The sequence below is a fragment of the Cynocephalus volans genome, chromosome 4, assembly GCF_027409185.1.
Source record: "Cynocephalus volans isolate mCynVol1 chromosome 4, mCynVol1.pri, whole genome shotgun sequence".
NCBI classification, from domain to species: domain Eukaryota; kingdom Metazoa; phylum Chordata; class Mammalia; order Dermoptera; family Cynocephalidae; genus Cynocephalus; species Cynocephalus volans.
In genome coordinates, this window is record NC_084463.1 from 67,211,871 (window position 1) to 67,230,044 (window position 18,174).

General features: G+C 36.5%; 2 protein-coding genes across 2 annotated transcripts in view; one reads left to right on the forward strand and one right to left on the reverse strand.

The window, feature by feature from the left end:
* LOC134376194 (serine-protein kinase ATM-like) overlaps nt 1-6,678 on the forward strand; it is a 35,947-nt gene extending 29,269 nt beyond the window's left edge. Inside the window, exons 20-23 of the mRNA XM_063094833.1 lie at nt 1,990-2,104; nt 2,853-2,916; nt 6,162-6,298; nt 6,408-6,678. Coding sequence (XP_062950903.1) covers nt 1,990-2,104; nt 2,853-2,916; nt 6,162-6,298; nt 6,408-6,678 — 587 coding nt within the window. The remainder of the gene's footprint in view (nt 1-1,989; nt 2,105-2,852; nt 2,917-6,161; nt 6,299-6,407) is intronic.
* Nucleotides 6,679-11,705: 5,027 nt separating this feature from the next.
* The window catches only part of LOC134374609 (protein MFI-like), a 47,913-nt gene continuing 41,444 nt past the window's right edge, over nt 11,706-18,174 (reverse strand). Inside the window, exons 7-8 of the mRNA XM_063092449.1 lie at nt 15,598-15,653; nt 11,706-11,857 (exon numbers count right to left, since the gene is read on the reverse strand). Coding sequence (XP_062948519.1) covers nt 11,706-11,857; nt 15,598-15,653 — 208 coding nt within the window. The remainder of the gene's footprint in view (nt 11,858-15,597; nt 15,654-18,174) is intronic.

Genomic DNA, 18,174 nt, shown 5'->3' on the forward strand with positions numbered 1-18,174 from the left:
TGCTGAGAGAATAGGAAAGGATGAGTGCTAATAGGAAAGTCTTAAGCTAGAGGGGAAAGAATTTGAAGGAAATTATGTTTGCTATTCTGTTTTTCCTGAGAAATGGAAACCATGTTCATTTGCTAAGAATTGGAAGGATGGTAACTGGCCCTTAAAAAACATAAAACAGGTACCATGGAAATAAGACCAAGACCTGAGTAGAAAGGGATAAGTAAAAAAGACATTTCAAACAGTATAAGGGGTATTTTCCTGAGGTAACCATCCTAAAATTGTAGTGGAGCCAATAAATGTCATCATATAATATTCCAGCAATCCTCAACATCCCTAGAGTTGAAGTTGTAGTTTAAAATGGTAGGTGTGGTGGATGGACAAGGGGACAAGGAGATTTGAGGTTACTGAGTAGAGTAACCGTCCTTGGAGTCTATACCCTTGGGCTAAGTCAGGAAGGAAGAGAGGCTCATAGGGTAAAAATCCCAATTGAATTCAAAAACTGTTTAATAAGAATAAGGAGGTCAAAGGAGAAGTTTTTATTACAATGTATAATTTAAGGATTTTAAGACAGTGCAGTTTTAGGAAATTATAAATTCTGCAGTATAATTCATGTAAGTGGATTGGTAAGATGGGATAAAATTGAATTCCATAAAACAGAAAAATACAATAACTGAAATAAAAAATTTCGACAGAAGAATGTGGGGAGAGAAGAAAGAATCAGTAAACATGGGGACAGAACAGTAGAAATTACCCAATATGAACAATAGAGAAAAAAATCATGACAAAATCTTCAGCATCTAGGGCTAGACAGAGTTCTTAGACTCAGCACCAAAAGTACAGTCCTTAACTCTGAAAATTCAACAGTAGGAAAATAGAAGAATCCAATTATAAAATGAGCAAAAGGCATGAACATACATTTCACCAAAGAAAATATTTAGTAGCACACAAAAAGATGTTCACCTGCAGTACAAATGTGTATAGCAGCTTTATTGATGATAGCCAAAAGCTGGAAATAATCCAGATGCCCTTCAGAGGGAAAATGCTTAAACAAACTGGTAAGTTCCATACCATGGGATACTATTAAACAATAAAAAGAAACAAAGTATTGATATACAGAACAGTTTGGATGACTCTCAATATAAGTGAAAAAGGTAATCCCAAAAGGTTACATACTATATGATTTCATTTCTATAATATACTTGAAATGAGGAAGTTATAAAAATGGATAATAGATTAGTAGTTGCTAGAAGAACAGGGGTTGGGGAAAGAATGATAGGTCATGGGAGAGAAGTAGGTATAGCTGTAAAAGGGCAGTGTGCAGAATCCTTGTGATGGAAATGTTATGTATCTTGACTACAGCAGTGTCAGTATCTTGATTGTGATATTGTACTAGTTTTATAAGATATTACAATTGGGGGGCCGAGCCCGTGGCACACTCGGGAGAGTGCAGCGCTGGGAGCGCAGTGACGCTCCCGCCGCGGGTTCGGATCCTATATAGGAATGGCCGGTGCTCTCACTGGCTGAGTGCCGGTCATGAAAAAGACAAAAAAAAAAAAAAAAAAAAAAAAAGATATTACAATTGGGGGGAAATGGGTAAAAGACTTATGAGATGATCATTCTGTATTATTTCTTACAACTGCATGTGAATCTATAATTATATCAAAATTTTAAGTCTCATTAAATTTTTTTAAAAATGTACATATGTATGTTCTACATTTTAAATTCTACTAGTCATTACTTCATTTTTAAAAATCACCCTTTAACCCAGATATCTCTAATTACATCAAAAAGAAGTTATTTTTTGGATTTGAGGTAGATCTCATAGACAGTGATGGAGATGAAAGTAGGCAGAGCAGAAATAGAATAAAATACTCTGTTCTAGTGCTAATAGAATATAAGTGACAAATTATTTGTTGCCTTTGCAAAGTTCACATGCCAGTTGGGAAGAAAGAAAATTAGCTGTCAAACCTCCTAACTTCACTGTGTTTTTTACTTTAGGGGTTGCTTTTGAACAGGGTAAAATTCTTCCTACTCCTGAAAGAGTTCCTTTTAGACTCACCAGAGATATTGTGGATGGCATGGGTATAACTGGTGTTGAAGGTGTCTTTAGACGGTAAGTGATACAAGGTAATGGAGGGCAGATGATTTTTGGTGTCAAAATTATTTGGATTATAGATTGTATAGATTATAGAATTCAGTGCTAGAATTACATCCTAGTGCTTTACCAATACCAAGGAAAAGATCCTGGATAAAAGCAATAATCGTTTCCCCTTCCTTCCAGACACTTGGGACCTAACCCAATATAACATACATACTATCATTCCTACCAACCTCTGGAAGCCACCCACCTTTACCTTTGATGCCTCTGTCCTGGTTAGCTCTTTCTTTTTCCTGATCAGAACTGCTGTTGGGTGCTCATTGTTGGGGATACAGAAGAGACTATATTTTTGTTTTAAGGGAGCTTATATTCTAATACAACTTCCTACTAAAAAAGCTTTGCAGTTCCTTGTAGCTTTCCTGGCTTAGGTCTTATGTACTCAACTTTTATTGGGGCAGATTCTAGTCAAAGTAAACTAATAATTGTCATAGTAATCAAAGACTGAAAGAAAGGTTTCATAGTAGTATAGTGATATTCTTATAAATGATAAGCTTATGAAATAGTCACATATATGTTTGTATTCATTTCAGAGACATCTATTGATAGCCTCTCTGCCAAGTATTCTGCTCTTCGAGATAATAAATTTGGGAATTATTAACAAGAATAGTTTCAGCATACTACACATGGGTGTATATAAAGAAAGATATATTGAAAACATTGATGTGTAACAAAATCCGTATTTATAATGTGTTTGGTTCTGTAGATGCTGTGAGAAAACTATGGAAGTTATGAGAAACTCTCAGGAAACTCTGTTAACCATTGTAGAGGTAACGTATATTGGTCAAGGACGTTGGGGCTATATCCCTGGGAAGATGAAATTAACAGTCTGTCCGGGTGGTCCTATGTCCACCTTTATGAACCAAGGTGTCTTTGTAGATTTCCTTTGGACTGCTGATAGTAGTATGTATTTTGCTACAAATTTTGCTGAAATGGTCCCAATAGTATATTTAAAATTAAATCCAAGGCTATACTGTTCCCAAGGCCGAAAATACATTCGATTTTCTTTTTCCCATTTCAAGTGATGTTCATACACATTATTCATTACAATTTGCTATTGGTTCTGCAGTAAGAATGAATGATATAACATGGATGCCTCAATAATGTAGAAATTAAAGTCTAAAATCACATTATCTTGCCCTTTAGCGTTTAAGAGAAAAAGAGTTCAAACTTTTCAAATTAATTTAAGGTCCAAAGCAGTTTAACATATTTCCTGGTATTTTGCTCTACGTAGTCTCAGTCAGAAGGGTTTTTTTTAATGCTGGGGTAGATCTGGGAGTGTCTTCAGTAACTGTATCATGAGTTAATACTCACTAGAAGGGGGTAGGTCCTTTAGGGTCTCAGAAGTTTTATTAATTGAATGCCAAATTGCTCATGAACCTCATTGTTTAAAGAGTGGGAGGAGATCAAGTTAGAGAAGTGACAGTGGCCAGATCACCTAGGAGTTCCTACATCATTTGTAAGCACTTTGGATTTACTCTAAGTGAGGGTTTTGAGTCTTGAGAAGTGATTCACATCTCTACCTACAATAACTAGGTCACTTCTAAACACACCCTCTAATGCGTTGTGCAGTTTACACCGATCAACCCGATTCTCCCTCTGTAAATCTGTCCAAGTTTCCTGAAATCATTTGGTGTGGTTGTCCCAATCTTCAAGAGTAATTTGCCAGTTGGACTTTCTGTCTACAGCTTTAGAGGGGTGCTTCTCAATAGTGTTCTGGGTCCCAATCCTCTGGGATGTTATTCCTTTCCTCTCTTGGATTTATTTCTTTTCCTCTGTTAGATTTCATTGAGCCACAGTCACTATTTCTGATCTAATAGGAATGAAAACATCTCCTAAATCCCTCTTGCTGAGCACTTTGACTTGGGTGCAAGTCTCTTTCCTTCTCATTGTATTTCTCTCTCCTGGCCTTCAAGATCTCCTTTTCTTCATAATGGACCATCCTGTCCTCCAGAATTTTATCTTTTCTACTAAGGAAATATCTCTGTCCCTCTTCCTCAATGATGCTTAGCCAAGGGCAGTTTTGTGTCCTAGAAGATAGTTGGCAATGTCTGGAGAAATGTTGGGTTATCACAGTTACGGGGGAGTTGGTGAAGGTACTGTTGACATCTACTGGGTAGGGGCCAGGCATGCTGCTAAACATCCTACAATGCACAGGCTAGCCCCACATCAAAGAAATGTCCAGCTCAAAAATGTCAATAGTGCCAAGACTGAGAAACCCTGCTCGTTTTTTTTTTCCTTTTTTTTTCATGCTCTAGTTCAATCAGTCTGTATTCCTTTATTGTTTTCATCCACTTCTATTTTAATGGTAAGACTAAAACATATTTTTCAAACTACTCTAGTTCCTTCTTGATTCCAATGTTTGCAAATATGATTCCTGACACAAGCCTTCGTTTTGAAATAATTGGTGGTATTCTCTACTTCAGTCCAAGAAGACCATATAGCCTATTACAGAGGCCTCCATTCCTTTTGATTAGTTTAATTAAATATACTTCCCTTTTGTGGGTGAAGCTGGTGTGGATCTCTGAAATCTAAAACCATGTCAATGCCCAAGCTGAAGTCACATAGGAGCCCTTGAATTTATGAACAAGCCACATGTAACCAAGGTCAATCCCTTCACAGTTTTTAATGGCCCTAGAGGATGCTCAAAACAGCATTTAAAAAAAAATAGATTTTGGTACTGCTGATCATAGTACATGTCCTGGAATTAAACATAATAAAGGTATTTTATAGTCCCAACCTGCATATATTCTGAGAAACATAGTAAAGGTAGTAGCAAAAGGAATTCCAACCTTGTGATGTGGAATCATTTGTCTCTGTAATTGAGTCATCACTTATTACTAAGACTGTATGGCACACATTTGCTAAAGCCTGACTATTAAAAAAAAAAAAAAAAAAAAAGTTCTGTGCTTATAAACACCAAGACAGTTAGCTGTCCTGAACTGCCAACATCAGAAATCCCTTATAACCTCACTTTCTAAAAAGCCACTTGCTCTGGCCATGTCAGTTATTTTGGTATCCAAATTCTGCTCCTTATATGTATCTCAGGATTCCAACCACAGCACCAGACCTTGGGGATTGAGGAGGTTTCAGTAAATTTCACTCTTTTTTTCTCTCCACAAATTTAGAACTAATTAAGAGAAAGTGAGCCATAGGAGTAAGGTGGAGATTAAAATCACCAGTCAGGGGCCGAGCCCGTGGCGCACTCGGGAGAGTGCGGCGCTGCAAGCGCGGCGACACTCCTGCCGCGGGTTCGGATCCTATATAGGATATGGCCGGTGCACTCACTGGCTGAGTGCCGGTCACGAAAAAGGCCAAAAAAAAAAAAAAAAAAAAATCACCAGTCAGGTTGGGGAAGAAGGAGTGGGGTGAATGAGAAATGAATGGACACAAAGAATGATTACATATTGAAATAATTAATAAGGTAACTACCCTGATTTGTCCATCACATATTGTGTACAACTATTAATAGTCAGCTTTGTATCCTGCAAATATGTATAATCAATTATGCTTCAATAAAAAATAATTTTTTTAAAAAAATGTCAGGTTTATTACTGATAAAACTGTTGCAGAACATGGCTTATGAGTGAGGTCCAAATAGACTTGATAGTACTCTCCCACAACCTAATACGTTGGGACAGCCCACCTGAGGGAAAATTGGGGCCTACAAAGCAAATGCCCTTCCTCAGGATCATACTGGTCAGTAGTAGAAAGAGAGAGAAACTGACTAGTGCTTATCTCCTTTTAATAGATTAGTTTCTCCCAGTCAGGAAACATGGGTCAGGATATGTCACCCCCCAACCACGGAGGAAGAATGAATTCAGGACGGGATGAAAAGCTTGGAGTATTATGCTGTTGTAGTTTCCTCCACAGAGAAATATGAAGCATGTGTGATGTTTGCTCCCCATCTCCCATCAACTGCCATGTGACTGGCCTCTTACTTTTATAGTAGTGATTCTACTTCACTAAATGATCAAAATGCACATTGTTCATCTAATGTATATATTCTATTTAGGTCCTTCTGTATGATCCACTCTTTGACTGGACTATGAATCCTTTGAAAGCTTTGTATTTACAGCAGAGGCCAGAAGATGAAACTGAGCTCCACTCCACTCTAAATGCAGATGACCAAGAATGCAAACGAAATCTCAGGTGAGCAGTATTTTAGAAAGAATCTATTGTCAATTGTTCAGATTTTCTTATTCCCAAGACCCTTTAAAACTGTTCCATCTCATTGAAACCTTTGTGTTTTTGTCCTTAGTGATATTGACCAGAGTTTCAACAAAGTAGCTGAACGTGTCTTGATGAGACTGCAAGAGAAACTGAAAGGAGTGGAGGAAGGCACCGTGCTCAGTGTGGGTGGACAAGTGAATTTACTCATACAGCAGGCCATGGATCCCAAAAATCTCAGCCGACTTTTCCCAGGATGGAAAGCTTGGGTGGGATCTTCAGCATATACCTTACCCTTGAATTCAACCTTTAGAAATTATATTTCAGTCTTCAATTTTAACCCACCCATGTACTTTGAATAGGGATTAATATTTAACTGTGTTGCGTTTTTTTGTTCCTTTCTTGTTTTAATCGCACCCAAAGATGCTTTGATGGTCTCAAGGAATATCTATGCTCTCACACTATAGAAATAATTGTTATTCATGCTCTACTTCTACGCTAAACACTTAACGAATATGAAGGTACATCAAAAAGTTTGTGGAAAGATTCATATTATTTTTTAAATTCATTTTTCCACAGACTTTTTGAAATACCCTCGTATTCTCAAGTATATTCCTTGTTATTTTCAATAGGATCACTGACTTACACATTAGCTGGAAACAATGGAAGCAGCAGGAGTGATGGTTTTTCCTTTGGTATGAATTGGAACAAATAAATATACTGCTACTTTGAGGTGGCTTTTAATTAAAACTTGTTCCGCAGATACTATATGTGAGTGATAAATTATTTGATAATGTAGAAAGGAAAAAAACTTCACATTTGTAACCATCTATCATGATAATGCTATGTTAAAAATAAGAAACAATATTGAACACAAAGTAGTATTTAAGAAATGTGTTTGGATTTTCAGTAGCAAGATCACCCACTATTACTAAATAAGGACGCTGTTACGGAGAAAAAATTTCAAAGACACAGTGTAGTTCCTTTTTGTGGGTGGGGAGGAGGGTAGCTGGCTGGTACAGGGATTGAACCCTGGACCTTGGTGTTATCAGCACTATGCTGTAACCAGCTGAGCTAACCATCCAGCCCTGTAGTTACTCTTTCAAAAAGATGTATGTTGTACCATTTCATTCTGTTCTCTTTATTTCTGTATTGTCCATAACTTTATCTTTCTCTGATGCTTTCATATATTCTTCTAGTTCATGAATTTTCTTGTCAGCTTTATATAATCTCTACTTTAACCTATTCATTGAGTTTCTTCTTTCAAAAATTGTTTTTCATTTCTAGCTATATATCATTCTCCAGACTGCCTGTTATTTGTTTTTTGATGTCTAGTTTTATTGTTTTTAACTTTCAATTCCTTTTATGTCACTAGTCATTTTGAACATCCATATTTTATAGTCACTGTAATAGTTCTATTAGATCAAGTTCCTGCTATTTGTATCTGTTGATTCTTGTACTTGGTGAACTGTTTATCCATTTTTGTCATTTTGAAAGGTGAGCTTACTTTCAGCACGGCTTTATCTGTGGGAATCTTGAGTGACCTGGGTTCCTTCCAGATAAATTTTGTGTCCGCTTATGTCACATTCCAGAGCTGTCACTGACACAAGACTACTCTTACTTTAATTTCTTGGCTTCAGGGTTTCCATACCTCAGGAATAGCATAAATTACTGAGGGGAGAGTATTCTCCCAGGCCAAGGCAAACACATTTCCTCATCTCCCTGTGATCTTAGGCAGAATATTTTGTTGATGCCCCTTTCACTGAGGGTATAAGCCTGCATGTGTCCCATCTTTGTGGCAGGGATGGAGAAACACGCCTTTAATTCCTGCTGCCTTTAGCAAGTTCAGGGTTCTTCATTCTCCATACAGATGTTAAAGCTGAAACCCCTGTATTAATGAGATTAGCAAAGTGTGCTAGGACAGATAGAACATCAGCTCACACACTTACCTGTCTGGTTTTTAGTCCCCTTCATTTTTTACCCTAAAGATTTCTCCTTACTTTCTTATAAGTCCTGCTGTCTATTTAAAAGAGTGTTCCTTACATTTTATTTAGCATTTCTTTGTGTTTTGTTGGAGGGGAAGGGTTTAGGTATCTAGTTTTATATATATGTAGCTAGAAATGGAACACCTTTCTGTGCCCCATATGGTCTTATCAGATAAACATCTTAGATAAAAAGCCACCTCAAAGTAAAACTGACTTGAGTATTAGTGAATATAATCCCTCCTACATCCTTAAGAAAGTGTTCATCCCAGTTGCAGAGATTAAGAAATGGGTGGTTGAACTTTGCTCTTATTTGTACCTTCAAGGTTATGTAAACACTTTTTTTCTTACGAAGGGTTGGCATTTCTTTTTACTGCCAATGGCAAGCACTCACTCATATCTGATATTCGTACCTTTTCTTCCCTCAAAACCAATCTCCAGAAATTTTTGGAAATTTATTAATTTCTTGGTTTGTTTTTGGAAAGCTATCCTGAAATTTACTTTTCATTTAATGTTGTATATCTTTTTCTTATAAGCTTCCTAAATAATTGGTATACATTGGTAGTTTTATTACTGTAGTGAATCAAGAGAATGCAGTAAACTTAGAATGTCTTTGTTTAAGAAAGCCTTGAAATCTTCATGTGTGGAATAAAAAGTTATCAACTAGATCACAGTATAGTTAAAGTAATTTATAGTTAATTCTTGATAGTTGATAAATCCAACTAGGAGAAATATTTAATTCACAGATGACAGAATTAAGATTATAAATGATTTTGAGAAGCTGGAACACTATCTGGAAATGAGTAAGATAGAAAATTATCAGGAACAAACGAGGACAGGTTAGGTTTTTAAAATATTAATCATAGAATATTTGTTATATGCTGAGTACCTGACATACATTATATGCAGCATCTCTAATCCTTACAACGAAACCTTGCAAGATTAGTGATGTTATCCCAGTTTATAGCTAGAGAAAGTGAAGTTTGGAGAAATAAGATAACTTGTCAAGGTCAGAAGATAGTAAGCTTCAGGTACAAGTGTAAGACAGACGAGCTAAATTGAAAAGATTTTAGGTGAAAAAAATCTAGGGTTCACGAGTTCACAAGGTCAGTGAATACTAGAGTAGAAGACGCTAGAAAAGCTAGTAAGTTACAGACTGCTTGAACAGTTGTGTCCAGATTAAGGGAGATAATAGCCTCCCTACCATGCTCCCCAAAGTATCTACCTAATCAGTAAGTACATAAATCCATGGTGATTATAGTATATACTTAAAATGTGTACACTTGGAAATGCTAAAAATTTAAATATGGTCCAAAGCAAATAAAAGCAAAGAGGGAAAACACTGGGCTTCTTAAAGATTAGAATAGGCTAATCTTTTTAAAAGTAGAAAGCCACTATAATGGTTTGAAATACAGAGGTATGTGCCATTTCAAGTATTTTAATAGCACCTTAATGAAATCATATGCTTTATGTACATTTGTTAGTACTATGAATGTATTTCTTTACTACAGTGTTACCTGAATCTATTATAAAATATTTTTTGAATAAATAATCCTAAAAGAAAGTGTATGTTGAGACTCATTCACTTTATTCAAATATTTGGGTGTTCTGCATGTCAGGCATGGGGCTAGTCCCTAGGGAGACAACAGTGAGCAAGGCCTGCCTAGTCTGCCTGTGTAGAGCTCACAGCCTGGGGACAGTAGGCACCTGATGGTGCAGTGTGAACTGGGGAGCCTACTACAAAGAACTGGTCTGGTATGCTGTGTCTCAGTCTAAATATTATAGTACTTTTCCTTAATTACCTCTTGACAAAGGCAAATTAATATTCCTTCTTTGGATATAGAAAGTGATCCAGTTGACATTTCTAAAGTCGAAAAGATCTGTAGTAGATTATAACAAGTACAAAGATCCTGATATCCTAAATGTGAAGTTTGCTTTCCATCTGTTTATCTTACTTTTTAATAAATTCAGTTCTTTTCAGAGTTTCAGGCTCTTTTTTCTAGTTTCTGACAAAATGTATTTTGTATAAATACAGTAGAGTCAAAGTTTTCACAAAGATTAGATTCAGAATTTGGTAAGGTGAAGATCTCATATAATGGAAATCATCCCCTGAAAAATCCCTTACTTTGCCCTTAAAGGACAGCATACATAGTAAAAAAAAGTTTTACTTTCATAGTTTATGGTTCAAAAGCAGTGGGTCTCAACCAGGGGTGATTCTGGCTCCTCACTTGATATTTTCAAACCCAAATTTTTGTTATTCTGATGGGTACAAAATGGCATCATTGTTTGTACCTTAATTACTAGGGAGATTAAACTTTTTTATATGTGATTGTTGGTCGGTATGATTTTCTCTTTGATGACTTGCCTCTACATGTTCTTTGACAATATTTCTACTAGCCCTTTGTTGGTTATATAACATCTTTGCTAATATTTTTTTCCCATTCTGTGGCTTGTCTTTTCATTCTCTTAATGGAGTTTTTTTGGTTAACAGATGTTTTTATCAGTGTTTTCATTTCATTCACTGCAGCCCTGGCCAAAATCTTTATTGCAGCGTCCTGCGAGACCCCAGCCAGATCCATATAGCTAAACCACTGCCAGATTCTTGACACTCAGAAACTGTGAGATAACAAATGTTTGTTGTATTAAGCTGCTAAGTCATGGGATATTTACTGTGTATCAATAGATAACTGATTGACTGCTCTGACCTGAAAGAGGGAATAAGAATCCAAAGAGTTGTATGCAGGGTAGGGAAGGCAAGTTGCAGGCCCCCAAAAGAACTGAGATTAGGGGAAGGATCTAGAAAGAAAAATGTAAAAAGGAAAGGGAAACTGATGAAACAAGTAAAGAGAAAAATGCAAACAAGGAAAGAACATCATAGAATAAAGAACTGTTAGATGAAATAAGAGTAGGAGAGAAACAGAAAGGAAAAGACAACTATGATGAGTAAGCAGGCAGAAAATCAAGAGGAGGAAGGAAACAAGGTATAGAGGAAGAAAATGGAGAAATGAAAGGATAAGGCAAAGTGGGAGAGGGAAGGAAGAAGCAAGGTGCATTTGAATATAGGATGAATGGGCAAAGCTCTGGCTTACATGAATGCGCTAAATGCCTCAAAGAAAGAAGGAAAATAATCAATGTGAAGGTTTTCTGCACCTAAATATATTATCTTTATTTGTGATTGTTAGAATACTACAGTTTCTCAGAATACCAGGAATAATTTCAGTGTTTTCTATGACCACTGTATTCAGTCGAGTGTTCTATTTCTGTTCATCTTCCTTCCTTAACTGGGCTACATTCTGTGCCAAGAATATATATACACGTTACTCCAGTCAGAATAAGCTGTCTCTTGGCTATAACTGATACTTGCAGGGCTTGAAGAGCTATAACTCAGAAAAGAAAGTACTTTATATTTACATTCCAAAAGTGGAATCTGGCGTTATTCTAGTAAAATTTGGTGTTTGATAAACATTTTCATAGAAAGTATCATCTGGTACTCCCATTTGTGTGTCTGATGTATCTTCATAGTCATTTATATTTTTCTGTGCTTGCTTAAACCTGAAACCTAAAGAGAAATGACAGATTAGAAAGATGCCAAATACAGTAAGATACAGACTCATTCAATGTGCTATATGCCAGGTAAGGTGTATTACACATTACTTTTCACCATTCTTAGAGTAGATATCTTTGTATCCTATTTAAAACCATAAATGCCCCAAATTTCTGAGTTCATCCTACTTTCACTACCATATATCATTGTCCATCTCTATAAAGGCTCTGCAGGGCCTGGGTTTGAGATTTGATCTACAGATAACTAGTTGTGTGATTTAAAGCAAGTTATTTAACCTCTCTAGGTCTCAGTATCCTCATCTGTAAAATAGGGATAATAATAGCACCTACCTCATCATATTTTTGTGAGAAATGTGATAGTTCATGTAAAAAATTAGCAAGTGTCTGGTATTTAGTTAGTACTTCATTACTAACAGGTTTTATTCACAAATGAAGAGATACCTTTTCCCTCTCCAGAGCTAAAGTTTCTAAATCTGCTCTAGATTTGATCTTCTCTTGCTTCTTGAAGTAGTGGCACACATTTTCCCCTTCCCCAATGCCAACATCATTAATGGATCACCTTCACAGGCTTCAGTTATACAAATCTCCACTACTTAAAAATAATTTTTAAAAATTATAATTTATACTTTATGATCTGTGAACTATTTGCTCCATTTTATATATTTATTATAATTAAAGTTTCCTTATAAAGTAAAAACAATAATAATTTTCACTTGCTCTTATGTTCCTTCCAACTACCATCTTTCCTTCTTTTCACAGTAATCTCTTATTTTTTCAGAGAAAAATTTTATTAACTGACCTGAAAATAAATCTACCTATTAAACTTATGTACTGTTGCTTAAAGAGTACTTACAGGTATATCATCTCAGTGTTTCTTTGTGAAAGTAGAAATCAATAGTAGATCCACTTGAAGAAATAAGCCACCGATAAACATATTTATTACTTTTACAACATTTCCTTTAAAATTTTTTGAGCATTATACATGAATTAATTTCCATCAGGCTTTCTGTATTACTGACATTTATAAAATTTCACTCCAGTGTGAGTTTTCATGAATTTAAAATATTTATTAACATTGAAAACTTAACTATACTTTGAAAACAGTATTTCAATACAGTGTGCATTCATACGTGTTTTTGTCAGTATACAGGCCAACTAAAGGCTTTTCCACATTGTTTATGCTGAAGAGGTTTCTCATTAGTGTGAGTTCTTTCATGGCTTTGAATTCAATTGGGACAACCAATTGCTTTCCCACATTTTGACATCTATAGGCTCTCTCTCCTTTATGCATTCTCATATGTGCTCAGAAGGTTGTGTGATAAATAAAAGTATTTCCACATTTTTTACCTAGGGTTTCTCTCCAGTATGAATTCCTTCCTGAATTCAAAAGGAAGTGAGAAATCTGAAGGATTTATCACATTGTTTACACCCATAGACTTATTCTCCAGTATGAGTTCTTCATGTATTCAAAATGAACTGGGATAATGAGGGCTTTCCCATATCCATTTAGCATTTTTATCCAGTGTAAGTTTTTCATGCTTTCTCTTCATTGAGTCCTTTTGTGCATTCAGAATGATCTGGGGCAGTTAAAGACTTTCCCACATTCCTTGTGTTTACATGGCTTCTCTACATATTCCTGATTCTCATATGGTTTGTGTGCAATTTGAGATGGGATGTGCCTATTAAGGAATGAATGACATATGAAGACTTTTCCACAGAAAATACATTCACATGGTTTTACTCCAGTAGGACTTTTCTTGTTTAGATTAAGATTTGGAATCTGGCTGAAGTATTTCTCACACTGACAGCTTTCTTTACTTTCACAGACTTACTCTACAATATAGTTGCACAGATTTCTCCTGCGATTCTTGTACAGATCTTCAATCTGGTCTTCCCATTTCTTTCCTATAGAGGCCAAGTTCATAAAGATTTACCCCACAAAATCTCTGTGGAGTTTTTTCTGGGAATAATCCAGCATAGCCCACTCCTCCAGGGTGAAGTTGACAGCTACATCCTCAAAAGCCACTGAGACCATTTCCCACCTTGTGAGTCTTCCTGCATCCTCCCTAGAGCTCCTGCAGCCAGTGGAGGTCACAGTGCAACAGAGGCTGCCACAAAGCCACTTGGGGCCTCTAGTAGCAGCAAAGAACAGATGTGGAGGGCAGCATGTGAAAGAAAGGAAGACCAGTCATCTCTTTTAATTCAGTAATTTAGATTCTGTTTCCATTTTTGTACATGTCTTTCATTTATATTCTTTGATCTGCTATTGAGAACCTACTAAGTGCTACACTTTGGGGACTCAGTAGCAAACAAAACAGACAACTCCCTGCCCTCTAGTCAAGATAGTTACCTAAAACTGTCCTTTAGAAGGCCATCAACTCCATTAGCCCCTGAAGTGGAAACTGCATGGTGTGTTTGAGAAATAGGCCGAAGACAAGTGACATGGGGTATTGTGATTGAGGGGGAGAGTGGTACCTGGAAAGGTGGAAAGCTAGGCCACAGTCAGAGCCTGAGGCCGTGATCTATTGAGGATTTTACTCCAAGAGCAGTGAGAAGCTCTGAGAGGCAGCAGAGTGTAGTCATGGTTAAAAGAATGGGTGCTGAACTAGGCTATCTTCAATTCAGATCCTGGCCCTCACATGAACTGACTCCGTGACCTTGAGCAAGTGACAGCACCTGTTGGTTTGCTCATCTGTAAGATGCAGATAATATAACCTGTCTCATTGGGTTGTTTTGAAAATCAGATGAATTAATTTTATAAAGCACTTCAAGACAGCAGTCCCCCATTGTAATTGCTGAGAAGGCTTTGTTAAATAAAGTGAAGTGTTTTGATTGTGCTGATTTATATGCATAAAATATCACTCTGTTGTGCAGAGAATGGACTGGAGGAGCATCGGTTTGGAGGCTAAGGCAGAAGTCTGCAGAGGGATGATGGCAACTTGGGCTGGGATGGTGGCAATGAGTTGGAAGTAAGTGGACAAGGTTAATGCTAATGATAGTTCATATTTAAGGCATATGTAGTAGGTGCCAGGCACTATTCTAAGGTCTTTACGTGAATTACTTCTTATTACCTCACAACAGCTTATGAGCTAGGCACTATTGTTACTCTTATTTCACAGATGAGGGAGCTTACCCAAGATCACACAGCCAGTAAACAGTACAGCCAAAAATCAAACCAAGGCAGTCCAACTTAGGACTCCACAATCGTAACCTCTCTGCTTTACTGCTTCTCACGGATGACAGCAGGACAGAACTCATACACTCAGATCATACAATCATATTAATTAGGCTTTGACTATGTTAGAATTACTGGTATTTCTGTGCTATGCTATGATAATACTGTTCTTCAACATGCTTGCTATCACTTTCAGCTGTTCAGTAATGTAGAGCACTTGGAGGGATGACAGTGACATAGAACCTAAAAAATATTTCCAACATTTTGAGGTATTTATTTTGCCAAGTGAAGTTTGCTCATTAAAAATTATTACTGCAACCATGAGATACGTAATTTTAAAAAAGGATTCATTTTTAAAAAATCATTTTATTTAACCCTAAGTAGATTTCCTTATATTCCCCATCTTACATATAATGGTAAAAATGACTTGGCATATTAATCTAAATCTATACAATATGTAGGGCAGTGAAATGTTAGATGCTTAGAAATACATACATGTGTGGAATGTATTATTTTTGTCCATGAGGATTTCCTATAAAGTATTGCTAAAAATCACCTACCTTTGTAGTTAGCTGAAGAGTTGCTTGTAGCAATTTCCTTCCAGTTGGCAATATACCTAAGCACATTATATGGACATTAATTAAATTAAATTATTAGTAAGTAATAAGTTGATTCATTAGTACATGCTTAGAATACTTCTAAAATTGTACTTTCTTTAAGAAACCTTAGATTAATGGTGACAAATTCACCAGTCTCAATGTTTAATTTTCATGACTTTCCCACCTCCCAATAGCTCATGCATCTCAGGCAACCTCCAGGACAAGGAGTTGAAGGAGGTATAAAAATGGTGCTCACCATCTACTATATTAGTGTCTTTTTTTCTCCCTCCAGCATGTTTCCTCATCTTATCCTGTTTCATTCCTGTACAATCATGTCCTCAGTTGAGTGCCTACTAAGATGGTAGTTAACAACTTCTAAATTAAAAGTATGGACAGAAAACTTTGAGAAAAGTCAGGGGAAATCAAGAACAAAACTTTCTCCTTGGTTCCGGATTGCCAGACCTACTGTTTCTGACATGTCAGTGGAAATTTTAAAGTGTGTGGTTTAGGATCTTATTGGAGCAACGGCGCTGTTTTTGCAGTGTTCCAAAAAAAATAAGAGACATTCAAACAGGGCAAATGCAGCTGCCACCTAAGCTCCCTAAACAGAAACTGAAATAGGGAGACCTGGGTAGCCCAAGAAGAGGTAGAATAGGGAAGGACAAGGTATGATGAGTTGTGAAGATGTGGGAAATCTCCAAGAAGCAGGTTTCCTGTGACATTTCATTTGTTTGGGTTCCATATCCCCCTTTCCTAAGCCTCCTTTCAACTGCACTCATTTTTACTAAGAAATCAGTTAAGTAGACAGTCACAGCAGGTGCTGAAAGGGAGCTGGCAGAAAAAGGATGAGAATTAGAATTGTTATGTAATTCATAAAATACTGTGATTTTCCAAGTATTTACTTATTACATTTGAATTATTTTTACTTTTGTTAACCCTGTGCTCCATTTTTTGCCACATGAAGGTATATATTGTCCAAAAGTATTTAATTGTGATAAGATACTGTGTCTGAATTTTGCTCCTTCCTATTACTGCTACCTCTTGTTGCTTCATGAACTTTTTTTAATGGACTTAAATGGGATGCTGCTGGGTCACTTAAATTAGAGGATTCAGGACAACAGCAGGCAGTGTAAACCCTTTCCAGGATTGCTTTGTAGGCAATTCAATTGGTGGAACTTAAATTTTGGCAGACTTTGTGCTTTCAGTGATTGCTCAGGAACACTATGAAAGAGGTGGATGTCAATCACCCTGCTTCCTTGGAATTATATACTGAAAGTTTTCATTCCACCTTCAAGGAACCAAGATAAAGGACCTTGAATGATAGTATGCTAAGCCCTAATAGTCTGCGACAGAAACATATGCCATATTTAAGGCCGATCATTGACCGTGCTTTATCTAAGATTAGGATATGAATTTATTCCATTATTTAAAAAGAACTCATAAAATACCAGTGGTAATTGATAAGAAATATCAGTTTTACAAATAGAAGCAACAGTTTGATGATAGTATTACCACGCTGTTTATAACACAGAGTTGATCTGTCTTACTAAGAAAATTTTGAAATTTAAAAAAAATAATAACTGCAAAATAAAGCGTATGTGGAATCTACAATGAATTCCTTCTGGAGTACAAATTAAACACCTTAATAGTCTGGGAAAAGTCCCCAGCCAGAGAGGCAACATAACAACTACATGTCTTAGAAATCAAAAGAACAGATAATAGAGGCTATCCACAACATATGTGAGCACAGAGCACCAACAACGTTAAATAGAATATCAGGACATTATTTAAGATTTCCTAGCTGTGAATTGCTTCATAGATATGTCAAAATTCACTTGCAGTTTGAAAAAATATGAAGATCCTGGAAGAGGGACATCCATCTTGATGGAGAATATGCAGCTGAATATCCATTAGGATGAATGCCAGCAACAGTCATGGTAGCCATCATGTGGCATTGTTGGTGACGCAAGGTGGTGATATGGGGATTGTTTTACGTTCTACACATATGCAGCAACATATCTGAATACTGGAATCTATAACAGCACCATTAGTGTCCTTGAGTCTAAGAGTAAAATTGGCTCTATCCATTCTTCACAATGATAATAATAATGTACTCAGTTGATAGCTGCAATGTGAATCTGAGGATGCACATGGCTTCATCCAGGAGAGTGGCAAGATAAGGGGCTGGCACAAAAGCCTTTGGAAAGAAACAGATTTTTATCACCAAATATCAGTATTCAAGCTTATGCCATTCTCATGGCCAACAGGGACTGTCCATAAATTTTAAAGGATATTCTTCAAGGAGTTAGTGGTTACCAGTTCTCCTGAAGAGAAAAATGTCAAACTCTGAAATTCTTATCAAACAAGGTGTTGTCTTTGCAGTGTGGTCTTACCTATCAGTGCTTGTGGTCTGCAGTGCTACTGAAATATTCCCAAATAATCTCTTGAGATTCAATTTGAAGTTTTTGTTGTCCAGGGCTCAGTGGAAAAGCTTGCTTTCTAAGATTCCACGTTGGTGCCAAATTATGATTATATCCA